The sequence below is a fragment of the Rhinopithecus roxellana genome, chromosome 1 (genome assembly GCF_007565055.1).
Source record: "Rhinopithecus roxellana isolate Shanxi Qingling chromosome 1, ASM756505v1, whole genome shotgun sequence".
NCBI classification, from domain to species: Eukaryota; Metazoa; Chordata; class Mammalia; order Primates; family Cercopithecidae; genus Rhinopithecus; species Rhinopithecus roxellana.
In genome coordinates, this window is record NC_044549.1 from 163,753,362 (window position 1) to 163,776,320 (window position 22,959).

Sequence of the window (22,959 nt, forward strand, 5' to 3'; positions counted from 1 at the left end):
CACCCCCTCCTTTACTGCACTTTACTCTTCTCCTTTCAGCTTTGTATTCCCATAATTTTTCCAGGAATGGGACTTCATTTTCTCTTCTAAAAAGCAGAGAAATGATACCTTTCTTCCTCATAGGAATTGTAATGAGGCTCAAATGATGCTATTTTGTACACTACAAAATACTCCTCAAAGACAAAGCAATACTATGATGAATAGTAGTATTAATAATAGTAAACCATGCCATCATTTTATAAGGAAAAGAATGTGTATATTAGCTTTTCCATTACAAGATGATTCTGTGATGTACTACGTTTAAAATCTAAAACCCCGGGTATCCTTGCTTATGTCTATTTCAAGAAATGAGTGAATGGATGTGTTATGTTACATTGTATATTTATTGGAAGAACTGATAATGATTCTGAATTGGTGACAAGGCTTAGTAGCGGCAAAATAAATGTATTGGTAAATAACTTGTGACTGAATGTAGCCGGAGGTGTGTAACTGGAAAGCAGTCGTTACCCTTCAGTGTATGTTATCTCACTAATGGCTGTGAGGTGCAGCGCAGCAAAACATCTAACTTTGTAAAGATTGCTTCTCCACAGGCCTCTCCACTGGGTACCTCCATCCACAGATACATTTAGCTTTGGCAAAGCTCCCTGAAGGTTGTCGATTTATTTGCCGCTTCTTAAATTGCTATGGGCTCCCACTGTCACCTAGCTTAAGCTATGGGTCACAAACAGTAAGGCCTTCACACTGGTGAAGGTTTTAGGGTCTTAGATTTCCACTGCCCTGCCCCTTTACTTTAGGTTACTTTTTGAGTGTCTAGCAGAGTGATTCTTTATGTCAAAGGCGAGATTGAGAAGCTTGCGTGGACTAAACTCTGATTCCATTGCAGGCCAGCCCTTTGTGAATCCCGATGGAACTCCTGCAATATACAACCCACCCAGCAGTCAGCAGCCCCTGCGAAGCGCCATGGTGGGGCAGTCCCAGCAGCAGCCGCCACAGCAGCAGCCCTCCCCGCAGCCCCAGCAGCAGGTCCAGCCACCACAGCCACAGATGGCAGGCCCTCTGGTCACTCAGGTAAGGCGCTGATTGGAAGACAGGGAAGGGAAGTACCCTGAGATGAAGGCTGCATAGTCCTCAGAGCAGCACTGAATCAGGGAGAAGGGTATATTTTACACTCAAGTCTCATAAATAAAACCTGACAGCATAGAGTTCTTTGCAGATTGACAGGATTTTATCTGGATCCTTAAGTTTAGATAGAGGCGAGTGCCCCATCTGGTAACTTGCAAGTTGAAGGCACGAAAGTAGGGAGAATAAATGATTTTTTCTTAGGTCTAAATGTCCTTTTTTAAATATATGGAGAAGCCTCTGTCAGAGACTGAACTCTAGGTCTTTGCATCATCTTCCTCCCCCATTCCCATCACAAATCAAATGCTCATGTCTGCAAAGAGTCAATATTGAATTCTTCATCAATGGGAAGAACAGAAATCAGTCAATTCCAAGGAGGACGGGCTGTTCCTACATCCTCCTCTTAGAGAGTTGCGGAGCCGCCCTCCTTTGCTAGGAAGACACATAGATGTGTCCATAGAAACCCAAAGTATCTCAGGTAGGCTGCTAGAGTGAAACTCATTTTAAATTTTTGATATTACTTATTTGTTTTGGGGCAATATTTTCAGACCCAGAGGATCTAACCAACAATATCAAATGTATATTAGTAACTTCTTAAAGAAATAATCACTAAATGCAAATGAGCCTCTCTCGAGTATGTCTGGCTCTGCTCTTTCAGAACCTTGACTTTTTTTGGTGGCTAGTTGTCCCCTCTGGAGCACACTGAACCTCGACAGCCTCTGAAGGACAGTGGTGTACATCTTGTGAGATTTCAACCCCAGTGCTTTTCTGTCACCTGATTGATTTTTTCTTTCCCCTAGTCTGTCCAGGGACTGCAGGCTTCTTCCCAGTCAGTGCAATATCCGGCAGTCTCTTTTCCTCCCCAGCACCTCCTGCCTGTGTCTCCAACGCAGCACTTTCCCATGGTACTGTATTATATGTATATGACATTTTCCCCTAGGAGAGCATATTCACTGATTTTAGTACCTTTTTGTGTGCCACTGGCTGACACTGAGTGGGTGCCTGGGCTGACTGTGAGGGGGTATGTGTGAATGTCTCATTTCTGAATATTACAGCCCATCTCTGCAAAACAATGGTTTCCTTTCTGTCATCTTTCTGTCCCATGCTGAGTGCTTCTGTGGTCTGGTACCCTCTTAAGAATATACCAGCTAAGCAGAAACTGAATGCCTTCAGAGTTAGAAATCAGGAACAGAAAGATACAGGAACTTTGCATGATGGTTTGGGAAAGATCTCAAAGATGGTGTTGGGATGGGAACCATCGTCACTCTATGCTCCTGATGTAGGTGTCCCTAGGATTCCAATCTCCCAATTTTCTTTCATTTTTCCCTCAAGTCACTAGGTCACTTTGAACAACAGCTTAAAGGATGAGCATTGCTCCTAAATTTCAGATCAGGCCAGTGAACAAATACTCCCTCATATAGTAATATAATCCCACCCAGCCTGTTGGCGATACTGGTCCTGGCTCCATCTTTGCAGCAGCACTGCGGGTGATGAGTATGGTTGGTTCTGCCTTATGGGTGTTCTGGAGAGGCAAATTCTGTGGTTTCTGCTGGGAAGACAAGCTGACCCTTCAGGACAGAACATCAAGCCCTTCTTGTGTACAACACCATCCTGAGGAGCCTGTGCCTTCAGTGGAAAAATAATAATTTGTTTCCATTGAAAGAGAAATATTTGGATCAAAATTGTTGCCGTCTCTGACTCGGGATGATTAAAACCTGATTTATCATGTTGTGTTCTCGTGTTATGTTTTGGCTGAAGAATTATTTTATTTTACTTTTTCCAAATTGTACTTCCTGTCTCTCCCACAACTCCAAGAATGTGTCCTGTATGTCTGCCTCAGAGTGACTCTTTTATTACCAAGCTGATCCTGCGAATTCCCTCATTTATTTCCATGACTTGCAGCGAGACGACGTGGCAACACAGTTTGGCCAGATGACCTTGAGCCGCCAGTCCTCAGGGGAGACGCCTGAACCCCCATCAGGTCCTGTCTACCCGTCCTCCCTTATGCCACAGCCAGCCCAGCAGCACAGCTATGTCATCGCTTCTACAGGCCAGCAGCTTCCTACAGGAGGATTTTCAGGCTCTGGCCCTCCCATCTCCCAGCAGGTCCTCCAGCCCCCTGCCTCACCACAGGGATTTGTGCAACAGCCTCCGCCTGCACAGGTAGGTGTGCTTCCTCATGCCTGTGACCTACAGCTGATTTCTGATGCATTTTGACCTTTACCTTTCTATGTAGAATATAACCAGATTCAATCCCTCCTCCCTTTCTAGTCTATATTAATATTCCTCACCAACAGGAAGTAGTGTATTTTTTCTTGCATCAGTTGTTCAAAGTTATAGGGCTCAGAAAGTGAGCTGAATGAAACTGATCCAACTGCCCATGAAAACCACAGGGGAATATCCCATTTTCCAGGCTGCTGGTACAGGGACCATAAGAAAGCATTCTCTCCCATGTGATGTCCTGCTCAGGGGATTGCCAGGAAGGAAAAGCCTTGGGGAAGGGAAAGGTCTGCACATAGGGGACTTTTAACACTCTCTTGCTGCTGCTCCAAAACTGTGTTCTTTCCTTTCTTATCAATTCACAAGCATTTTCTGGGGCTAATCTGCTGCTCCAGGCAGGAGCTCCTCTATGAATATAAAGGAGGAAGGTAAGCTGATATCCACGGTCCTTCTCTCTCCCTAAGGGAAAGCAGAGCTCACACGTCTCTCACAGGTAGCCATTAATCATATTTAATTGACTTGAGCATGTAAGACACCACAGATCACTGATTTTTACTGTCTTCTCAAAGACTGATTATGTGTTACTGTTCACCACCAAACATCTCTGGTGCTCTCTTGGGTATCCCTTGCAGAATATTAGAAGTGATTACTGTCAAGATATAAAATGCACAGAGGCATTTTCTGGTCCATTTTCAAGGCACACAGATCCCAGGAAAATTCCATCCTAATTATGAAGTATTGCATGGGAAGAGCTGTTTAAAGTGCAGTGTCACCTTCGTATCATTTGTTTCACTGCCTTAACATCTTGAATAAATTATTTTCTTTTCAAGCCACACAAAACCCTCTACCATGAAATAATTGTCACTAAATTGTTCATTTTATTTTGAGTGATTAATTAATCGTTCCTCTTCAGTTGCCTTCTCTGTAATATCTCTTCGCAAGTGGGATCTTAAAAGATGTGTAAAATAAGTTTAAGTTACAGGAGGAAGGGCTTCATTAATGTATTCATACTTTCACCAATAAATTAATAACTTCAAGCTTCATTATTGGGAAAAAGTAATTTAGCTCTTTTGGCCTGAAAAGTATTTAAGTGTCCTTACTAATTTCTGCTGTCAAACAAAATGTAAGCAGAATGTTTAATTAAAGATCTATAAATAAATAAATAAATAAATAAATAAATAAATAAATAAAATTTAACCAGGCTTGGTGGCTCAGACTTTTAACTCCAGCACTTTGTGGGGGCTGAAACAGAAGGACTACTTGAGCCTGGGAGTTTGAGACCAGCCTGGACAATACAGGGAGACTTCATCCCTGCAAAAAAATTTAAAAATATAGCTGGGTGTGGTGGCACATTCTTGTGGTCCCACCTATTTAGGAGGCTGAGGTGGGAGAATCGCTTGAGCCTGGGATGTCAAGGTTACAATGAACCATGATGATATCTCTGCACTCCAGCCTACAAAACAATGCAGGACCCTATCTCAAGAAGTGAAATAAATGAATAAATAAATAAATATTTTAAAAGGAAAGTCTTTCTTCACTGAAGGGATTTCAATATTAATCCACTGCAGAAACAAAAGTAATCCATAACCCCTGTTGTGTCTGTGACAGAAATACTTTCATTCCTTCTTTAATGGGTTTATGAAAGATAGAAAGAGAGGGAGACAAAACAGGTGTCCATGGTTCATAATCAGTCTAGACATTTGTGAAATTCTTTTTGAAGAATCACAGATAAAGGTATAGGCTATAACCCATTGTAACTTTCAATTTAGTAAACATTTTAAAATCTGATTACCCAACTGTGGAACAATGAAAATAACTTTGTTCAGATTCAGCCCACAACCATATGTGGAAATATGTTAAATTTCTTGCAGAAAATGAATCTATTTAATAAATAGAAAGGTCGATTTTATCTGACTCATCATGTATGCTTTCTAAATGCCCACTGGAAAGGTGAAGTGAAAAGCACATGGATGAGACAAAGAGGGATTTGAAGAAGGGAAATGGGAGAAGTGCATTTTTTTTTTATAGTTTCTTCTTTCTTTTCTCTTCAAATCCACTCATTTTTGGATTCTCTATATTTTAACATGATTGGTTGAAAATACACGTTTTCATCCTTTGGGGCTATTCTTACTCCTTTCTCCCTTCACCTCTCTCCTTTCAAACCTTTCATACTGATCTTTTAAAAGATTGCTGTTAACCTGGCTTTCTTCCCATCCTCTCTGAGAGAGGATAAGGATAAACCAAGAGCTTATTTGCTTCATCCGGTTGGGATCATCATTCCTAGGAGCTGACCAAAGCGCCACCTTGGAGTGGCGCTGGATACAAGTAGCCAAATCTCTAGCATAGCTTGCAAAGGTATCACAGAAGCTATATCTGGGAAAAAGAACAAAAACAAAACAAACAACAACAAAAATTGAGTTTAAAATTTTTTCCATGCAGTTGTACTTTTATTGTAACCATTAGTGCTCATCACAACATGTGTAAGTATAAATTCCTTCATCCCTGAGGATATTTTATGTTTTATATTGAACATAAGAAGGGAGATCAAGGAATAGATATCACATTCATGAGCTTACATTTAATCAAGACACAGTCTTTTCTAAAGGAGCAAAATGCTATTTCCTAAAAAAACACATAAATATAAATGCGGACAAATAAATTAGATGATAGTTGTTCTTATTTTTAATATCGGTAGGCATCTGATGCATTTTGCTAGTCATCTTTAACAGCACCAGAATTTGCCAGAGCATAGCTAAATGCCATTATTACTCCAGAATTATTTGTTTTTTATTGTTATATGCTGCCTGACAAGAAAAGAGAGAAGTAGTAAGAACGAATCACTATAAGCAATGTGTACAATAACTTAGTTACCAGATACTGACCCAAGATTGCTTTAGAATCATTCAGCCTCTTGCCCTTGAATATCCATATGTTATGTAGCCACAGTTATAACTCATCATGATTCCATGAAGTTGCAGAGCTACAGGTTCATACAGATTAAGTTATATTTTGTTCCCACTTTATCCTCAAGCAGTAAAATATGGTACATATGTTTCAACAGCAGTATTGAAATAGAAAAGTGTTTCCTATTTGATCTGAGCAAGTCAGAAAATAAAATAACCATGAAAATCACAGTTCTCAAATAATTGGCTTGTAATTTTATTCTATGTATATAATGTTTGTCGGCAGTCTACCAGGATACCTCAGTTGTTGTTTTAGAGAATATGATAGGCAAAAACTCAGAAGCACAGAGATGGAAAATAATTAACAAGATTAATAAGAAAGTGACCTTAATATAAATGAGCTGAGCCAGGCAAAGAAGTCTATCAGATCAGGAAACATTTGATTTGGATCATAATCAAATAGTCAGAATACTTTCATTCCTTCTCAGTCATAAGAAAGTTAAGAAGGTAGCATCAACTGCATTTTTTTAATCATGTTTCCCCTTTTAGATTGAACAGACTTTTTTGAATAGTGGTATGTACCGATCATTCTGCAATGTGCTTTGAGAGACTGTCACATTTCATAATTGCATTCCCTGCTCCTTTTAGGCTACAGATCAGCAGTTTTCATGTTTCACCCCGTTTCCATTAGAAAAGCAACTCAAGTTAGATATAATATTTTACATGTAGTTTTTTGTTGTTGATGATGACTGTTTCATTCTCTCTTGTTTCATCTAAAACACACAAAAGTCTTGTTTTAAAACCACCATTGCATGATCACGACTAGGTCAGCAATTGAGCAGGATTTATCACAGATGGCTCATCTCTGCTCTATATGGCTGGGGTGGCTTGACTAGGGCTACACTCACATGCCTGGAACTGGAGGGTAACCAGTCAGCTGGGGGTACCTGTGTTCCCCACATGGCCTCTTTCTGCAGCAGAATAGTCTGAACTTCTTTGTCTTTTGGCTGGGTTCCCTGCCTACAGATGTGGAAGCTGCAAGTCTTCTTTAGGATCAGGCTTGAAAGTCTCAGACATCATTTCTGCCTCATGGCATTGGTAAAAGAAAGTCACAGAACCAGCTCAGATTTAAGGTTTGGGAAATGGATTTTGCCTCTTTACGGGAGAAGTAGCATGCCAATACACATAGGCGTAGGAGAAGTTTGTGGTGGCCATCTTCACAACCTACCACAATTATAAGATGAAAACATATTTAATGTTTAAAAATTTACATTATCTACGTTCTCATTCTCTGCTTTCTTCCTCCTTTCTTCTACAGATGTCTGTATATTATTATCCATCTGGTCAGTACCCTACCTCAACCACGCAACAGTACCGGCCCATGGCCTCGGTTCAGTACAATGCTCAGAGGAGTCAGCAGATGCCACAGGCAGCACAGCAAGCAGGTACTTGGAATCTGTTTCCATTTTCTTCTCAACCCAGTTATTTTTGCTGGTGAATCTTGTACTCTTTGGATGAGTGTCCAAGCTTGGCAATTTAAATCAGCACATTTCCTCTACCCAGAGAAGATAACAAAGCATTTGATTGACTCTGTGTGGAAAAGTAGTAGGTGCAAGAAGGTGAAGCGTATGTCAGACTAGCATCCCTGGCATGCATGCTAAACAGCCTCCATAAATTATTTTTCGATCCTTCTTCTGTTAAAGCAGAAAGTCAACCACATCCGTACCTTTCTAGTTCATACTTTCTTTTATTTTTATTTTTTTCTTTTCAATTTGAAGAGAGTGCTTCCCCTGTTCTTAAGGCTAGGGAACCAAATTAGGTTGTTTCAATATCGTGCTAAAAGATACTGCCTTTAGAAGAAGGCTACTGACAATGCAGCGTGTCTCAGTGGAACTCTGACTCCATGGTTCACTTTCATGATGGCCACATGCCTCCTGCCCAGAGCCCGGCAGCCACTGTGCAGTGGGAAGGGGGGCCGATACACTGTACGAGAGTGAGTAGCAGGTCTCACAGTGAACCGGTCTCTTTCCCTACTGTGTCACACTCCTAATGGAATGCCGTTACCCAGAGAGCAGCAGGAACCCGACAGGGCTGAGTGACTTGTGCTAGGGAGAGGTTTGTGTCATTCCTGCTGGCCAAACTGCAAGAAAAACTGCTAATTGTCATGCTGAAGACCGCCTGACGGGGACACTCTGCCTTCCGTAAGTAGGTCATGTAAAGAGCACGTGCTCCTTGCTGCTGCTCATAGATGCCTGCTCCGTGATCTGATTTCTGCACTGAATCTATGTTATGCATATGGAATGTATACAGATCCATGTATGTAATATATACACAATATGTACCTTTTTATAAGCTATGAAAAAAGTGCAGTTCTTGCCAAGGATTAGCACCAATCACAGACACCCTAAGAATACTAATGCTGACACTGCTAGCATCCTGTCTGATTGGAGAAAGAATTAAATTCCCCTGTATTGTGGATGGCTGCATGTCCTTTGGTTTATCTCATGGCCTATTTAAAGTCTGTGGGAGAAGAATTAGAGAAACCTGTATCTTCCAGCCAGATTTTGTCTTGTTTCAGCACTGTATTAGTTTGGGGAAGAATATATTTGACCTCTGAATTGACTTTAGACTTTTACAGTGTTTTGAGGACACTAAAGGGTTTCAAATAACTATTTATTTTAAGAAAATCACTTGGCAATATTTTCTCTGATTTGGGGAAAATGTTATTATCTTTATCATTTTGGTGGTAACTGTGCTATCAGTTTAGATACCTGCTGTAGAAATGTGCTGCTTGCATTCTAGACTATCTTATTTTATGCTAATGTTAATTAAAGAGTTAATTTACCATCTTGAGGATCTTGGTGTAGAGGTTATGGGTAAGTTTTCTTCTTGGTTTCCAATGCCTTTAGAAGAAGAAAGATGCAGATATCTAATTATAATATTTTTATTAGGTTTGGTGCCATTGTGTGGCAACTTTAAAAGAGATTATTTCAGTCTTGTGGTAGAGTGTCATCATACAAAGAAATGCAGTTACAAAATGTGCTGGACTCCACTAAACCCATAAACTCTAGATCTATGGGAGGGGATGAGAAAGTTAGATGAATATGATAACTGGGCAACAGAATTAGATTTCAAAAAAGTTTAGGCCTCCCCCACTGACTTCTACATTGCTTTTTCTCCTCTTCTCTAACTTCATTAGTGGATGTCAAAACAAGAGACAATATATGAGACATTTTTTACTCTTTAATAAAACACGATGGGAGAATTTAGGGATGTGGAAACACCCTCCCCCATTCAGTTAGAGACCTAACTGGCTCCAACTACATTCCATGGCAACCTGGTGGCTTGGGTTTGTCACATTCTCCCACATCACCAAAAAAAGGACACCCCCAAGGTGAGATAATGACACTGTAATGAGAAGAGTGCACTCTAGAGCAGCATCAAGCTCAATAGAGAAGCAAGGCAGTGCCTAGGGTGTCAAGGAAGTGAGTGCCAGTTAATGTGACCTGTACAGGGTGAGGAGGTGAGAAAAGTGAAATGATCATATACAGTATTGTCCCCAGAAATGATGGCATTAGTATACACATGCAGACTGAGACCTTTGGCTCTTAGTTTTTGTGACCATCACACTGGATACCTGGTCTAAAATCCCAACACAGTTTCCACCACAGTGATGAATGTACCCACTATTTGGGAAAGCAGATGGTGTTCCCTGACCTTACACAGAAACGCTTCTGCTAATAAAATCCAAGTAACCAGCCCACACAGTGGCTCTTTGAGAGTGCACAGAGACTCTGGGTCCTACAGCTGGGAGGCCTTTTGTTGAGCCTAGGGAGGCTAACAGAAACTTTCCAAATGGACATGGCAGTCATTTGTGAGAGCAACTCTATGTGGATGGACTATCTCATAGAGGAAAGAGCCTCTTCAGATAACTACGCAAGTTATATTTTCTGGAGGAACTGGAAGATAAGCCTTCTCCATCTTTAAGTCGAACTATGGGCTACTATCAGCATGTCACCCTTCCACAGTGATGTTTTGGCTTGTTCTTCCTCCTGCCTCCTGCAGCTATGTGTCTTGGGATCTGACCGTCTTCCATCTTCATCTGATACTAACACCAGATTGTGTCACAACATCCTCAGGTATCACGTGGTTAAATATTAGAGTGAGACAGAATTATTTCAGTTAAAGCCAAATGAGATTTTAATCTGAATTTGCTTCTTGGCACTATTCTTAACCCTTATTTAATTGCAGTCAAAAGCCTCTCTTCCTTCTCCTACATTCTTGCCAGAATTGCAATCTCTTTCAGTTACTACATCTTTCCTAGGACTTAAAACTCTACACAGTGAATTTTTGTAAAGTGAACTGGACACTATACTATTGATTAAATAGGACACCTGAGTTCCCCTGTGGCACAGTAGGGAGACATAAGTTCTTTATCCTGGTGATTTTGTACTCTTCGTCTGATCAGCACATGGTAAAAGGTTCTAAACATGTGGAAGAGGAAGCCTATGTTGGTGGTGATTATAAATAAAGAGCACTAATGTTGGGGCCAGGTGTGGTGGCTTACACCTGTAATCCCAGCACTTCGGGAGGCTGAGACAGGTGGATCACCTGAGGTCAGGAGCTCGAGACCAGCCTGACCAACATGGTGAAACCCCATCTCTACTAAAAAAAAATACAAAAATTAGCCGAGCGTGGTGGCGAGTGCCGTAATCCCAGGTACTTGGGGAGGCTGAGGCAGGAGAATCTCTTGAACCTGGGAGGCGGAGGTGGCAGTGAGCCGAGATCATGCCGTTACACTCCAAATCCAGCCTGGGCAACAGAGCAAGACTCCATCTAAAAAAAAAGAAAAAAAAAAAGAAACACTAATGTTGAGGAAGTTTAGAGAAATCAAATGGTAGAGTTGCAAAATGATATTTGGAATTTGTAGCTACATTTGTGAGAAAAAGAAAAACCTTCCATTTATAAATATCTCCAACAGAAGAATTTGTTTATTGCCAATCTGACATTATCAGATACCTCCAATAGTGGGGAGACAGTTTTCCTTCTGAGGGAATTATTGATAGCCCAAGTCTGTGTAGAAGAGCAGTTATCAGGATAGGTGCACTGCCTCATTAGCCAGGCATGGTGGTACTTTCCAGTAGTCCCAGAAACTTAGAGGAGTACAAAATCACCAGGATAAAGAACTTATGTCTCCCTCCTCTGCCTCAGGGGAACTCAGATGTCCTATTTAATCAATAGTATAGTGTCCAGTTCACATTATAAAAATTCATTGTGTAGAGTTTTAAGTCCTGAGGTGAGAGGATTGCTTGAGCCTTGGAGGTTGAGACTGCAGTGAGCCATGATCATGCCATTGCACTCCAGCCTAGGTGACAGAGCAAGGTCCTGTCAAAAAAGAAAAAGAATGAAAGAAGCGGGGGGAGGGAAGGAGAAAGGGAGGGAGGGAAAGAAGGAAGGAAAGAGGGGAGGAAGGAAGGAAGGAGAAAGAAAGAAAGAGAAAGAAAGGGAAGGAAGGAGAGAGAGAGAAAGGGAAGGAAGGAAGGAGGGAAGGAGAAAGGAAGGAAGGAGAAATAAAGAGAGAGAGATAGAGCGAAAGAAAGAAAGAAATAAAGAAGAAAGAAAGAAAGAAGAAAGAAAAAAGAAAGATAAAGAAAGAAAGAGAAAAAAAGAAAAAAAAAGAGATAAGATAAGAGAAAGAAAGCAAGAAAAAATAAGAAATAATAAAGAAATCAAGAAAGAAAACCAGAATAAAGAAAGAAAGAAGAAGAAAGAAAGAAGAAAGAAGCCCCGAATAAGGGGCAACACAAGCCAGGAAGGAAGTCGGTAAGGAAGGACGGATGGAAGGAAGTCTACAAGGAATTCACACAGAAAGAAAAAGAATAGTATCGTCCACAGACTTTCAGAAATGCAAGGAAGCCGCCTTCTCGAATAACTAAATAAGGCATAAAAAAGAAAGAGGAAAGAAAATCAGTTATCAGGTTATGGCTTGTTTATAAAAGGACTATAGTTTTAAAATCTTTCTATCTTTGAAAGACTTGGAAGTGAGAATATCTTAACTGAAAACAGAGTTTCTCAATGTTCAGATATTGAAATGAAGCGCTGATGAACAAACGTTTCATTCCTTATCTTTTAAGTTTATTTTAGTAGTTAGCTATCATGACATTTTTTAGTTAGTACCTGTGTTGCTATAGTTTTATTCTTGTTGAGAAACATATTTAAGGCCACAAAAATATTGGCAATTATCACATCTCCCATTGATTTGGGATGTCTAGTGGGCTAGTTTAATCACTACCACAAGTTTACAAGGGAAATATAGCATTCCTTCTTTACAGATAGGTGAAACTATTCCTCAGGGAAGTAAAATAAATTATCCTGGGTCTCAAGGTTAACTGTGTAGGGATAAGCACCCCCAGACATGACTGGTTTTAAGCCCATGTGGTAAGCATTTTATTGGAACACCTTAAACATAGTTACCAGTTTTACCTTTATATGCTAACATGGGTGATCGTATAAAAACTGCCATGTGGGAAATAAACCAGCATGCCCATGTTATAGAGGCAGGTAATATTAAGTTAATTGTTCAAGTACACAGGTTGACCTAAAAGCAGAAAATATAAGAGCCTTTGTCTTCTGCCTCCCTACTGAGCTTGGGGTTCCATATTACTTTGTAGAGCTGGTCAATAACAACAAATGGCAGAGAGCAGCTGAGACATTTACATTCAAATCACACATTAGAAAGGAAAAGAAAACAAAAAAGAGTTTCTCTTAGATGGTTTCCAACTCCAAATTTCCTTTGAAGTTTGACTTAAAAAGAAATATACTTAGCTTCATTCTCAGCTCTCCAAAACCTTGGTCATTCCTAAAGGCAAAAAAAAAAAAAAAAAAAAAAAAAAAAGAACTTATGAAGTCCTGTGTGTGTTCTTAAATGGAATTGGGGGAAGAATTTTGGTTTGGTGTCAGAGTAACCCTAGCCTCATAAAATGAATAGGAAAGTGTTCCTTCCCTTTCTATTTTTGGAAAGAGTTTGTATAAAATTGGTGCTAAATCTTCTTTAAATGTTTATTAGAATTCTCCAATAAGCCCATTTGACCCTGGAGATTTTCAGAAACATTTTTTAACCTTGTATTTTAAGATAGTTTCTGGAGATTTTAAATTATGAGTTAATTTTTTACGATTATAGTATTCAGATTATATATTTCATCTTTGTTTAGTTTGGGTAGTTTGTGATCATTAAAGTCTTGGCCCATTTCTTCTAAGTTGCTGAATTTAGGAGTATAAAATTGATAGTTTTATTTCTTTACTATCTTTTCATAGCTTCAGGATATGTTATGATATCCTGTTTCATTCCTGATATAGATGGTTTTTAACTTCTCTCTTTTCATTTTTGTCAGTCTTGCTAGATTTATCAATTTTATTGATCTTTTCCAAGAACTAGCTCTCTGTTTCATTGATTTTTTTCTATTGTTTTAGCTTTAATTTCATTGATTACTGACTTATCCTTACTGTTTTATTATTTTCTTCCTTCTGTTAATTTTAGGTTTATTTTGCTTTTTTTGGTGATTTCTTAAGACAAGAAGATAGATTTTTTATTTGAGATTTTTTCTTTTTTAATGTAAATATTTAATGCTATAAATTTCCCTTTCAGTCTTGCTTTAGCTGCGTCCCACAGACTTTAATATGCTGTATTTTCATTTTCATTCATTTGTATATATTTTTAAATTTTCTTTGAGACCTCATCTTTGACCAGTGGATTATTTAGAGGTGTGTTGCTTAATGCCCCAGTGTTTAGAGATTTTCCTTTTGTCTTCCTGTTATTGATTCTTGATTGATTCTATTACAGTTAAATAACATATTCTGTATGATTTCAGTTCTTATAAAATTTTTCAGGTGGTTTTATGACCCAGGAAATAGCCTATTTAGGTGAATGTCCCATAAGCACTTGAAAACACTGGGTTGTTGGGTGGAATATTCTATATATATCAGCCAGATCAGGTTGGCTTATTTTGTTGTTCAGGTCTTCCATATTTTTTCTGTTTTTATGTTTACAGTTCCATCAGTTGCTGAGAGGTGGACATTCACAACCCCACCATAAAACTTTCTAAAGCCCTGGAATGAATTTCAAGGCAAAAGTTGCCTCCAGTGTCCCTGACATGCAAGGACAGAGGAGGGATTTAGTTTTTCAGACCATGCTATCTTTTAGTTCCTTTTGCAATTAAGAAATATTTCATCACCTAAAAAAATGTTAATGTTTCATAAAAATAGTCTAGAAGGTAAAAGTCCTGTGAACAGTGAGTGGGCTTTGGGTGAGTTGTTCCTATAAGCTTCTGCCTGCATCTCTCGCTTGCCAGGCTTTCAGCCCTGTTGTTTAATGCCAGTAATGTTACTTTAGGTCTAGGTAGAAGAGTTATGAAGATGACCGTTTACAAAGGACAGTTCAACAATTCTGCCTTCCTAAGAAACCAAGAGGGTCTATATTCTTGAATACCGGAAGATAGAACAGTAGGAAATCAAGACAGCTACATAGCAGAGTAAAAAGGGTGAAAATGATCATGAGGGAACCTTAAGTTAAATTAAACTATAACTGCAGCAAATCATTTGGTATGGATTCTGAAACTGTAGAGATGTGTCTCACTTCTGCTTTATAAAAGGCCTTTTCTCTTCTACCCTCCCCTACTCCCAACTATCTGCTGAATGATTCATTTTGGGTCAAAAACAGTTTCATAGAGCATTTTCCATTAAAATGTTTTACTTTTGAAATTACAATTCAGGAGGAAGCCATGAAAAAAGAAATCCTAAAAATGCATAATATTGCAAAACCCCATGCAGCTCTTATGGGGTCTTCTTATGGTGATTTAATGTACCTCTCTTCTGTGTGAGTAAGTAAGTGATGCTCCAATCTGCTTTGCAGTAGTAGAGTTGGAATTTCTCACGGAAGACAATAGTGGAAGTCTTTGGAATTTTTTGGAATGTCTTTACTCACTCTTTTCACTTACATTTAAGATAAACCTCACTGTGGACTTTCACTTACAGTCTGCTCAACAGCCAGAATGAGATATGACTACTATGAATATAAATAGAGTTTAGATACTTAGTTTTGCTAAATGAGGAAATTGACAGTAGAAGGCCAGTCTCCTGTCCAATGCAGTCTCTCTTATCCGAGCCAGAGAGGAGTTTATGCTACTTTAGCACTTACAGATTTAATAACAGATACAGATTTCAGAAACTCAGCAAGCTTATTCACAGTCTGACAAAGTGACTTGTCAGAGTCTACTCTGCCTATGTGAAGTCAAAAGCATCTAATACCTACAACTTGTAAAGAGAGCACACAAATAAGACAAAACAATATCTCAGTAGTTTGGAAATATGTTATTACCTATCCCCACTCATAAGAAAAGAATTAGAGATTCTCCAACTCTCAGAGTATGATCTTTTTCTTCCCAGATAGAGCAGGTGGAAATGAGTCTTTACAACAGCCCTCTTGTTTGTTCAACTAATTGGGGAAGCTAATGATGGATGCAGATAAATCAGGTTACAATGAACTAAAAATACATGCAAATAAAAGACATAGGAAAGAATGGTGAGGGAAGAGGAAACCAGGTCAGGTCAGGTCCTATTTGTTTTATTTTGCTGACTGACTGTGATAATGGTATCAATCAGGAATGTGCAGACAGCACTCTGACCTTTCGGATCTAGATGCCATTGAATCAATCCTGTATTCTACATCTGAGGAAACTATATGTGTTTAAAGAGTTCTTTGGTGAAGAATTGTGAAGTTGGAGGGGGTCAGCCTGTCAGAAATACAAACTTTAAAATAGGCCAGTTTTTGTTTCCCTCTGGAGCAAAAATTCAAAATGCCTTTCAACACTTTAGTTATGGTTATTCAATTCCTTCTAGCTCTTCTGTACACAAATCAACTCTAAGCCTCTGAACATTCGTAAAAACATCTTGCAAATGCTATCCCCAAGCCCTCTCATGGGAGATGAGAAGGTTACTATAACCAGGCTCCTCAAACTTTAATGTGCATGGAAACCCAGATCTTGTTAAAATGCATTTCAATGCAGAAGTTCTGGAGTGTCTTGAGATTCTACATTATTAGCAAACTCCCAGGTGATGCTAGTGCTTCTGGTCTACTGTTTTGAGAGCAATGCAATAAATAGTACATTTTTATTCATGGCCAGTTCATATACAAGCTGTTGCAAAGGGAGGGGACCTACCTAAATTCATTATTTTATTTTACATTATTTGTATTACGCACAATTCTAATATTTCATAGTCAACATATCTAATCTTGTGAATTACAGCTAGTATTTAGAATTAATATGCTAATGTTTACAAATCCAAATTTTAAGAAACCATATGAATATAATGTGATTCCATGGCATAGTGGACACTCATAAATGAATGAATAATGTGTGTACCTATTTTCACTTTGGTATGGCAGGAGGTGAATATGTGTGTGTGTGAGAGAGAGAGAGAGAAAGAGAAAGAGAGAGGGAGAGAGAAAGAATTTTCATTTTAGCCAGATCTCTTGGTGGTTTAGTTTTCCCTTGTGGAAAATATGGTGCTTCAGGTAAAGTTGTTGTGTGAGTACTTAAAAGTCTAAAACAGAAACCTCTCAACCATCTAATTCAAGTATAAATAAGAGCAAAACCGTGGTTAAATATTATGAAATCAAATAGAATGACAGCCTGACAAATCAATTCATGTCAACATATGAATATACACATTTTGTGTTTCAAAGTTCAAACACCCAAGGAATATGTCTCAGATCTTTTAGGACACTTTCAAAGGTATAATACGTTTCAATTTTGGTATGCCTAGTGATTTGGGAATTTCAACAAATTTAAAATAATAATACTCCCATCAAAACTCATTTCAATTGTTCAGATGGCAGGAAATAACCGGACTGTGAAAATGTATCCCTATCATCCTTTGCTCCTGGCAGCTCTTTCCTTCAATCATTTTAGTTTACTCTTGGATGAATAGTAGTGGAATGGACTTAGTGGCATGGCTGGCAGGAAGATATGATTATCTGTGGAACATGTATATTTGAGAAGAGACCAAAGCCACAATCTCTTGTCTGATAGTTCTCCACAGAAATTCAATAAATAGCAGCGTGTTTAGCTTTTTTGTTTCTCCTTTCAGAAGTAATGTTTCTGACATAACAGCGAGCTGTTAGTATTAATAACTCCAAGTAAGACATAATGTCATTGCCTCTTTAATGTTGTTCTGAAGCACATTTGGGATGGGGCAAAATGTACCTTAATGGAATCTACAAATTTATTTAACCAAAGCCGTTGAGTAAGTTTGATAGTGAATCCAGTATTTTTAGCTTGACTGATTAATGTAATTGTCAATATAATTGAGAAGGGTTTTTTTTTCAAATATCTCTTTTCTCATTCTTTGTGCTTCTGCTATTCTTCACCTTGATTTTTTGCTCCTTGAGGTTGGCTGGAGATAGGGAGAAGGAGCATCAGAGCTAAAGAAAGAATGTGGAATACTGGTATGACCAATAGATACATTAATTTATGAACGGTAGGATTTTGTCTTTACACCTTAATTTCCCTTCTCTAAGAGATTATTCTTTAAAAAAGATGTATTTTCCTAAAAATTTACATATATTTTAATATTTAGGGTCCGTTAATCTTTTTATTTTTTTATTTGAGAAAACAGGTATCACTAATAACAATAAGAAGCAATGCAAAAGTTGTTACACTTGACAGCTCTAAGGACATGATTTATAATTTGGGTGTCTGCATTATTATATTTCCAAAAGCAGAGGGGTGAGTTATTAAAGAGTGACACAAGGATTTAATTGTCTGATGTCTGTTAACATCAGTGGGAGGAGTCACATGGATAAATCCTTGTGGAACATGCTGTTCTGAAAATATTAGTTTGAAAAAGGTTTCTATGGAAATGTTTATGTGTTTCTTTCATTAAATGGTCTAATTATTCCATTTACAAAAATGAGAGTGAGAAATATAACACTGGGATTAAGAGAAAAATTAACACTATTAAGAGCAATAATAAGAATCAGGCTATTTTTAGATCTAAAAATCTTACACATTCCCCAAAATGATATAGATGGCCAGGTTCTCTCTGTCCCTTAGAAAGTTATAGTAAAAGGAATTTGTTCAGCATATTTGCAGTAATTGCGTTAGCACTTTGTATTTTATGTGATTTTTGGTGTTTAAATTTACATTTGTTATGCAGTTAAGTACTACCGGTATTATTAGAATTTCTGCTTTTCTGTAAAGATGGAAAATAAGTCAAATTATAGCATTATCTGTTTTCTTTACTGTACAAAAGAAAATGGAAAGCAGTCGTTTGGCAAAAACAGAAAGAAAAAAGATATTTGGATTAAAGACGGTAAGAAAAGAAAGGTAGCAAGTAAAGCATACACATATGTGCTATTGAAAGCTCTAGCATTTCTTCGCAGTTTTTCTAGGAGAGAAACTAAATAAAAAACAAAATAACCCTAAAATTTTCAAACTACTTTCCCAAGAATGTGATTTACCTGATTATTTAACTGAATGAAATCTTGGCCCTCCCTTTTTCTTTTCTCCTCCTTTTGTTTCTTGTTAATTTTTTGAGAGAAGTTTCTGTTCTCAGTTGTCACCTAGATCTATGAACTACCCTGTTTTTCAGTCCCACTTTTATTCTGAAGCACATTTAAAACAAACAAACAAACAGATCTTTTTCATTGTCTCCACCACCTTCCCAACCCTAAGACTGTTTTCTCACTGTATTTTCTATCTTTAACTCTTGACTCTACACAAGTTCTCTGCAACTCTCTTTATGCTCTTTATTTATTCTTATATTAAATAAAATTTGCACTTCAAACTCAGGATGCTGCTTATGTTATGTTTTAGTTGTCTGCATTTTTCTCTTTATCAGTTCTTTTTCTTTCGATTCTGCACATGTCTCTCCATTATGAAACAGGACACTTCATTATTCCAGAGACAGTCTCAATCTAACAGTCAAATAATGAACAAGAATTTCTGGGATTTTTCTCCTTTTCTAGTAAGAGACCACAAAGAATACCATGCTATTTTTGTTCACCTTGGTATCCCTAGAGCCAATGTAAATTTGGCCCTCAGGATTTGTGACTTCACTTAGCAATTAGTTGTGATAAAAGAGTGAAGAGCATCTTGAGTAGTGTTATTTTTATCTTGCTTTCCAAATTCAGAGATACAGTGGTACCCATGGGAAAACAGCAAGGCTTTTGGATGATGTTTAAATTTTTCATTTCCAAGAACTACACGTTTGCTTAAAAACTTTAGTGGTATTCCAACTTTGAATAGAAAGTAGTTTGCAAATTGCTGAACTTATAAGACACTATCTCAGAAATAAGTACCCCTGAAAGATGCTGCTTTTTAAAACTCTTTCTTCATTCTACAGTGTTTAGACATGACTGCTTACTACAGGGACACAAACGCAAATTCAGCAAAACCAATCAGCATGGGCTCATTTAACTCATTACATCCTAGTTTGTCTATTCCCCAGACCATCAGCATAAGATCACAGTGTTAATCACCCCTTCCAGCTCTGAAATACCATGAGCCCTTCTGTCCAGATGAGTGGCACATAAATGTAGTGGTCCCACAGCAACAGTCACTGTGACCCAAGAAGGCTACAATACTATCTATAACTCATTGAATTAGTGTAATTCTAAAAGAAAGACTGTAGCTTAGGCACTCTGTTTAGAGTTTATGCGAATGACACTCTTATAAGTGGGTTCACTAGTTGGTTCAGTTGTTATAGTATGATTCCATGGCTAAGGCATATTTGCACATCCGTTCATTGGGAGAGTACGTTACCAACGTGCAGTAGCCTTCACATTTACACTCCTGTCCAAAGCCACGAAACCACTAGAGACCTTCCCCATGCTTTCATTTAGGTGCTATTCACAGTTGTCAGCCAATCCTTCCTGGTGGCAGTGATAATTTTGATGACCTTTCAGTGACTCCCACCAATCCCTAATCATGAGGAAGATGCTTAATCATGGGAAGATGTCAGCCAACATCATGATTCCCACACTGTTTTCTGAAGGTACCTAGAGAATCACAATTCTCCCAGACGCTCTTACTGCCCTGGGGATTGTTTTGTTGTTGTTGTTGTTGTTGTTGTTGTTGTAATAGGTCCCGCGCAATTGCACCCTTTATAAGCCACTGTGTGTCATATTTGTTCTGAGAATAAAAAATAAATGGCAGAAAGAAGGTCCAGATTAAAACCAAAAGCACACCTTGCAGAATGCAGGATATTGCAGTGGAACACACATTTGGAGTTTTGTAGGAATATGCAGTAAAATCTGTCAAGCTAGCTCCAAGTAGGTTTGCATTAGTTTTTGTTTCCTAAGGAGAACAACTTATAAACAAAGATCACTTTCATTACTCACTGATGCATGGGCAGTGTTAAGTGGCCAGTGGGGTGGTATTATGGTACAGAGTTCAGAGGGTTCGAAGTGCCTTTTAGTGATTTTTTTGTATTGTTTTGTTTGTTTTGTTTTTGAGGCAAGGTCTTTCTCTGTCACCCAGGCTAGAGTGCAGTGGCATGAGAACTGCAGCCTTGAACTGCTGGGCTCAAATGAGCTTCCTTCCTTAGCCTGAGTAGCTGGGATTACAGGCACCCGCCACCATATCTGGCTAATTAAAAAAAAAAAAAGTAGAGATACGGTCTTTGCTATGCTGCCCAGGCTGGTCTCAAACTCCTGAGTTCAGTTGCTCTTCGGCCGTGGTCTGCCAGAATGTTGGGGTTATAGGAGTGAACCACCACACCCAGATCCCTTCAATGAATCTTGATGAATAATTCGATTTTCTCAAGTTGAGACCTACTAGGTCTACCTGCTAGGAAAGGCTCAGTTTTTGCTGACCTGGACCCGTGGAACTGAGAAGAGTCAAAGAGAACAATCCAATGACAAAAAAATAAATCCGAGAAAAACTCTCCAACCTAGCTGAAAATTGTAGCAAGAATTAGGAGAAAGAGAAGACAATCCAAGTGGTGTTTTTTTTTATGTTTGTTATATTTTCTTTTTATATATAGAACCTTTTATAAATTGTGAAAACAATGCAGTACATAGAGTAAAGAAGGCTTTTTAAAAAGACATCAAAACCTTATGCTAACACAACAGTGAATTTTTGGTTTTGACTCTTCTTTTTCTGACTTTGAGCCTATGTATATGTGTATGTTGAAGATACAAACATGTATTGTGATCATAGAGTATCGCAATTTCTTATTTATTTGGTATTATATTTATTCAAAACTCATTATTTTACACTTGATTCTGATTTCTGTGACAATTTTTTAAAGAAGTAAAACTGTATTTTCAGATTTCATATGTTTTGCATAAAAATTCAGAGCAATCCACAAAACAACTAGTAGAACTAATAAGTTAATTTAACAATGCTGCAGAATAGAGAGATAAGATACAGGAATCAACTATATTTTTAAATACTTTTGGAAAACAAATAGAAAATTTAAAAATTCTATTTATAATAGCAACACAATTTTAATAGTAATAATTAATCACAACATTCCTGACCTTGTGGCCCAGGGAGGATTAGATCATTGCCTCATTCATCTGAGAACCACTCCTTGAGCCCTAGACACAAAGCAGTATCTTGTAGAGAAACAGCAATTACAACTTGAAATATTTCCCTATGGAGTCCTTGCTTTCCTGATTCCCTCATCAATAAAGAAGCATATACTTGGGCGGGGAAGGGGGCGTGGAACTAAAGCTTTCAAATCTCTCATGTATCTTCTTTAACTTCCATATTCAACAAATATTTCACAATAAACTTTGGTTTTGCTGCTTTTCTCCCCAAACAAGGACAATGCCATAGACGTTTCAGAGTATTTTTCCACCTTCTGTCAAGGGCTTTTGTCTTTTTAATTTCCCATTGTTGAAAACGACACAATTCAAGGAGCTCACACTCTTTGAGTTGGAGTCTACCTCAAGTGCTCTCTGAATATGCTACACAAAGGAGATGGTTTCCTTAGCAACAGGAATGTGACGAGGAAAAAAAAAAAAAAAAAAAAAAAAAAAACCATGGAAATATTTGCTCCCTGACTCCTTCCCCAGCGCCCTTCAGCCCTGCTGTTTGCCAGGCTCAGAAATTACAGAAACTACACTTTTGACAAGAATTCAGCTCCTGATTAGTTTAACGATTGTCTCTAAGTCCCTTTGCAAACCATTTGCTGTATTTTTTCATTAATGAAACCAGTTCAGCTGTGGAATGGTCATTTTCTCATTATTGCCTTTAGCTGATCTTTTCTATATATTTAAGTAAAGTAGAGAAAGGGAAATTGGGTTTTAAAAAGTGTGTGTGTGTGTGTGTGTGTGCGTGCGTGTGTGTGTGTATGTGGTGGGTGGGTGTATGAATGTGATTGTCCAGATAGTGGATTTTAAGTTACTGATAGCATTTATTTTTACATTTATTTCCAGTCTCTCAAATTTGCATATAAGTGTATTTTAAAAGCTGGCAGGAGGCAATGACATGTTTAGGGACCTCTATGAAAAGTAACGTATTAATTTGGCAGTACTTAGGATACACTTATTAAGTGTGCTTCTGAATAAGCCCCCATGAGCTTAATGTGGTTTTCTCTATATATTAAAAATTGGCAAGACAAACGTAGGTATATGAACTTACAGACAGAAGAATTTAACTGAGGTCTAAATCCAGGGACTTCATTCAGCAATATGGAGATCAATAGACAC

General features: G+C 38.2%; 1 protein-coding gene across 15 annotated transcripts in view; it reads left to right on the forward strand.

Annotated features, from left to right (window-relative positions):
- Positions 1 to 22,959, forward strand: part of ARPP21 (cAMP regulated phosphoprotein 21) — a 159,161-nt gene that overhangs the window by 98,311 nt on the left and 37,891 nt on the right. For 13 of the 15 annotated variants that reach the window (XM_030932936.1, XM_030932932.1, XM_030932944.1 and 10 more), the window contains 4 exons: positions 884 to 1,068; positions 1,920 to 2,024; positions 3,022 to 3,282; positions 7,561 to 7,687. In XM_030932936.1, the coding sequence (XP_030788796.1) occupies positions 884 to 1,068; positions 1,920 to 2,024; positions 3,022 to 3,282; positions 7,561 to 7,687 (678 nt within the window). The remainder of the gene's footprint in view (positions 1 to 883; positions 1,069 to 1,919; positions 2,025 to 3,021; positions 3,283 to 7,560; positions 7,688 to 22,959) is intronic. The other 2 variants (XM_010389633.1, XM_030932986.1) reach the window with 1 other exon arrangement.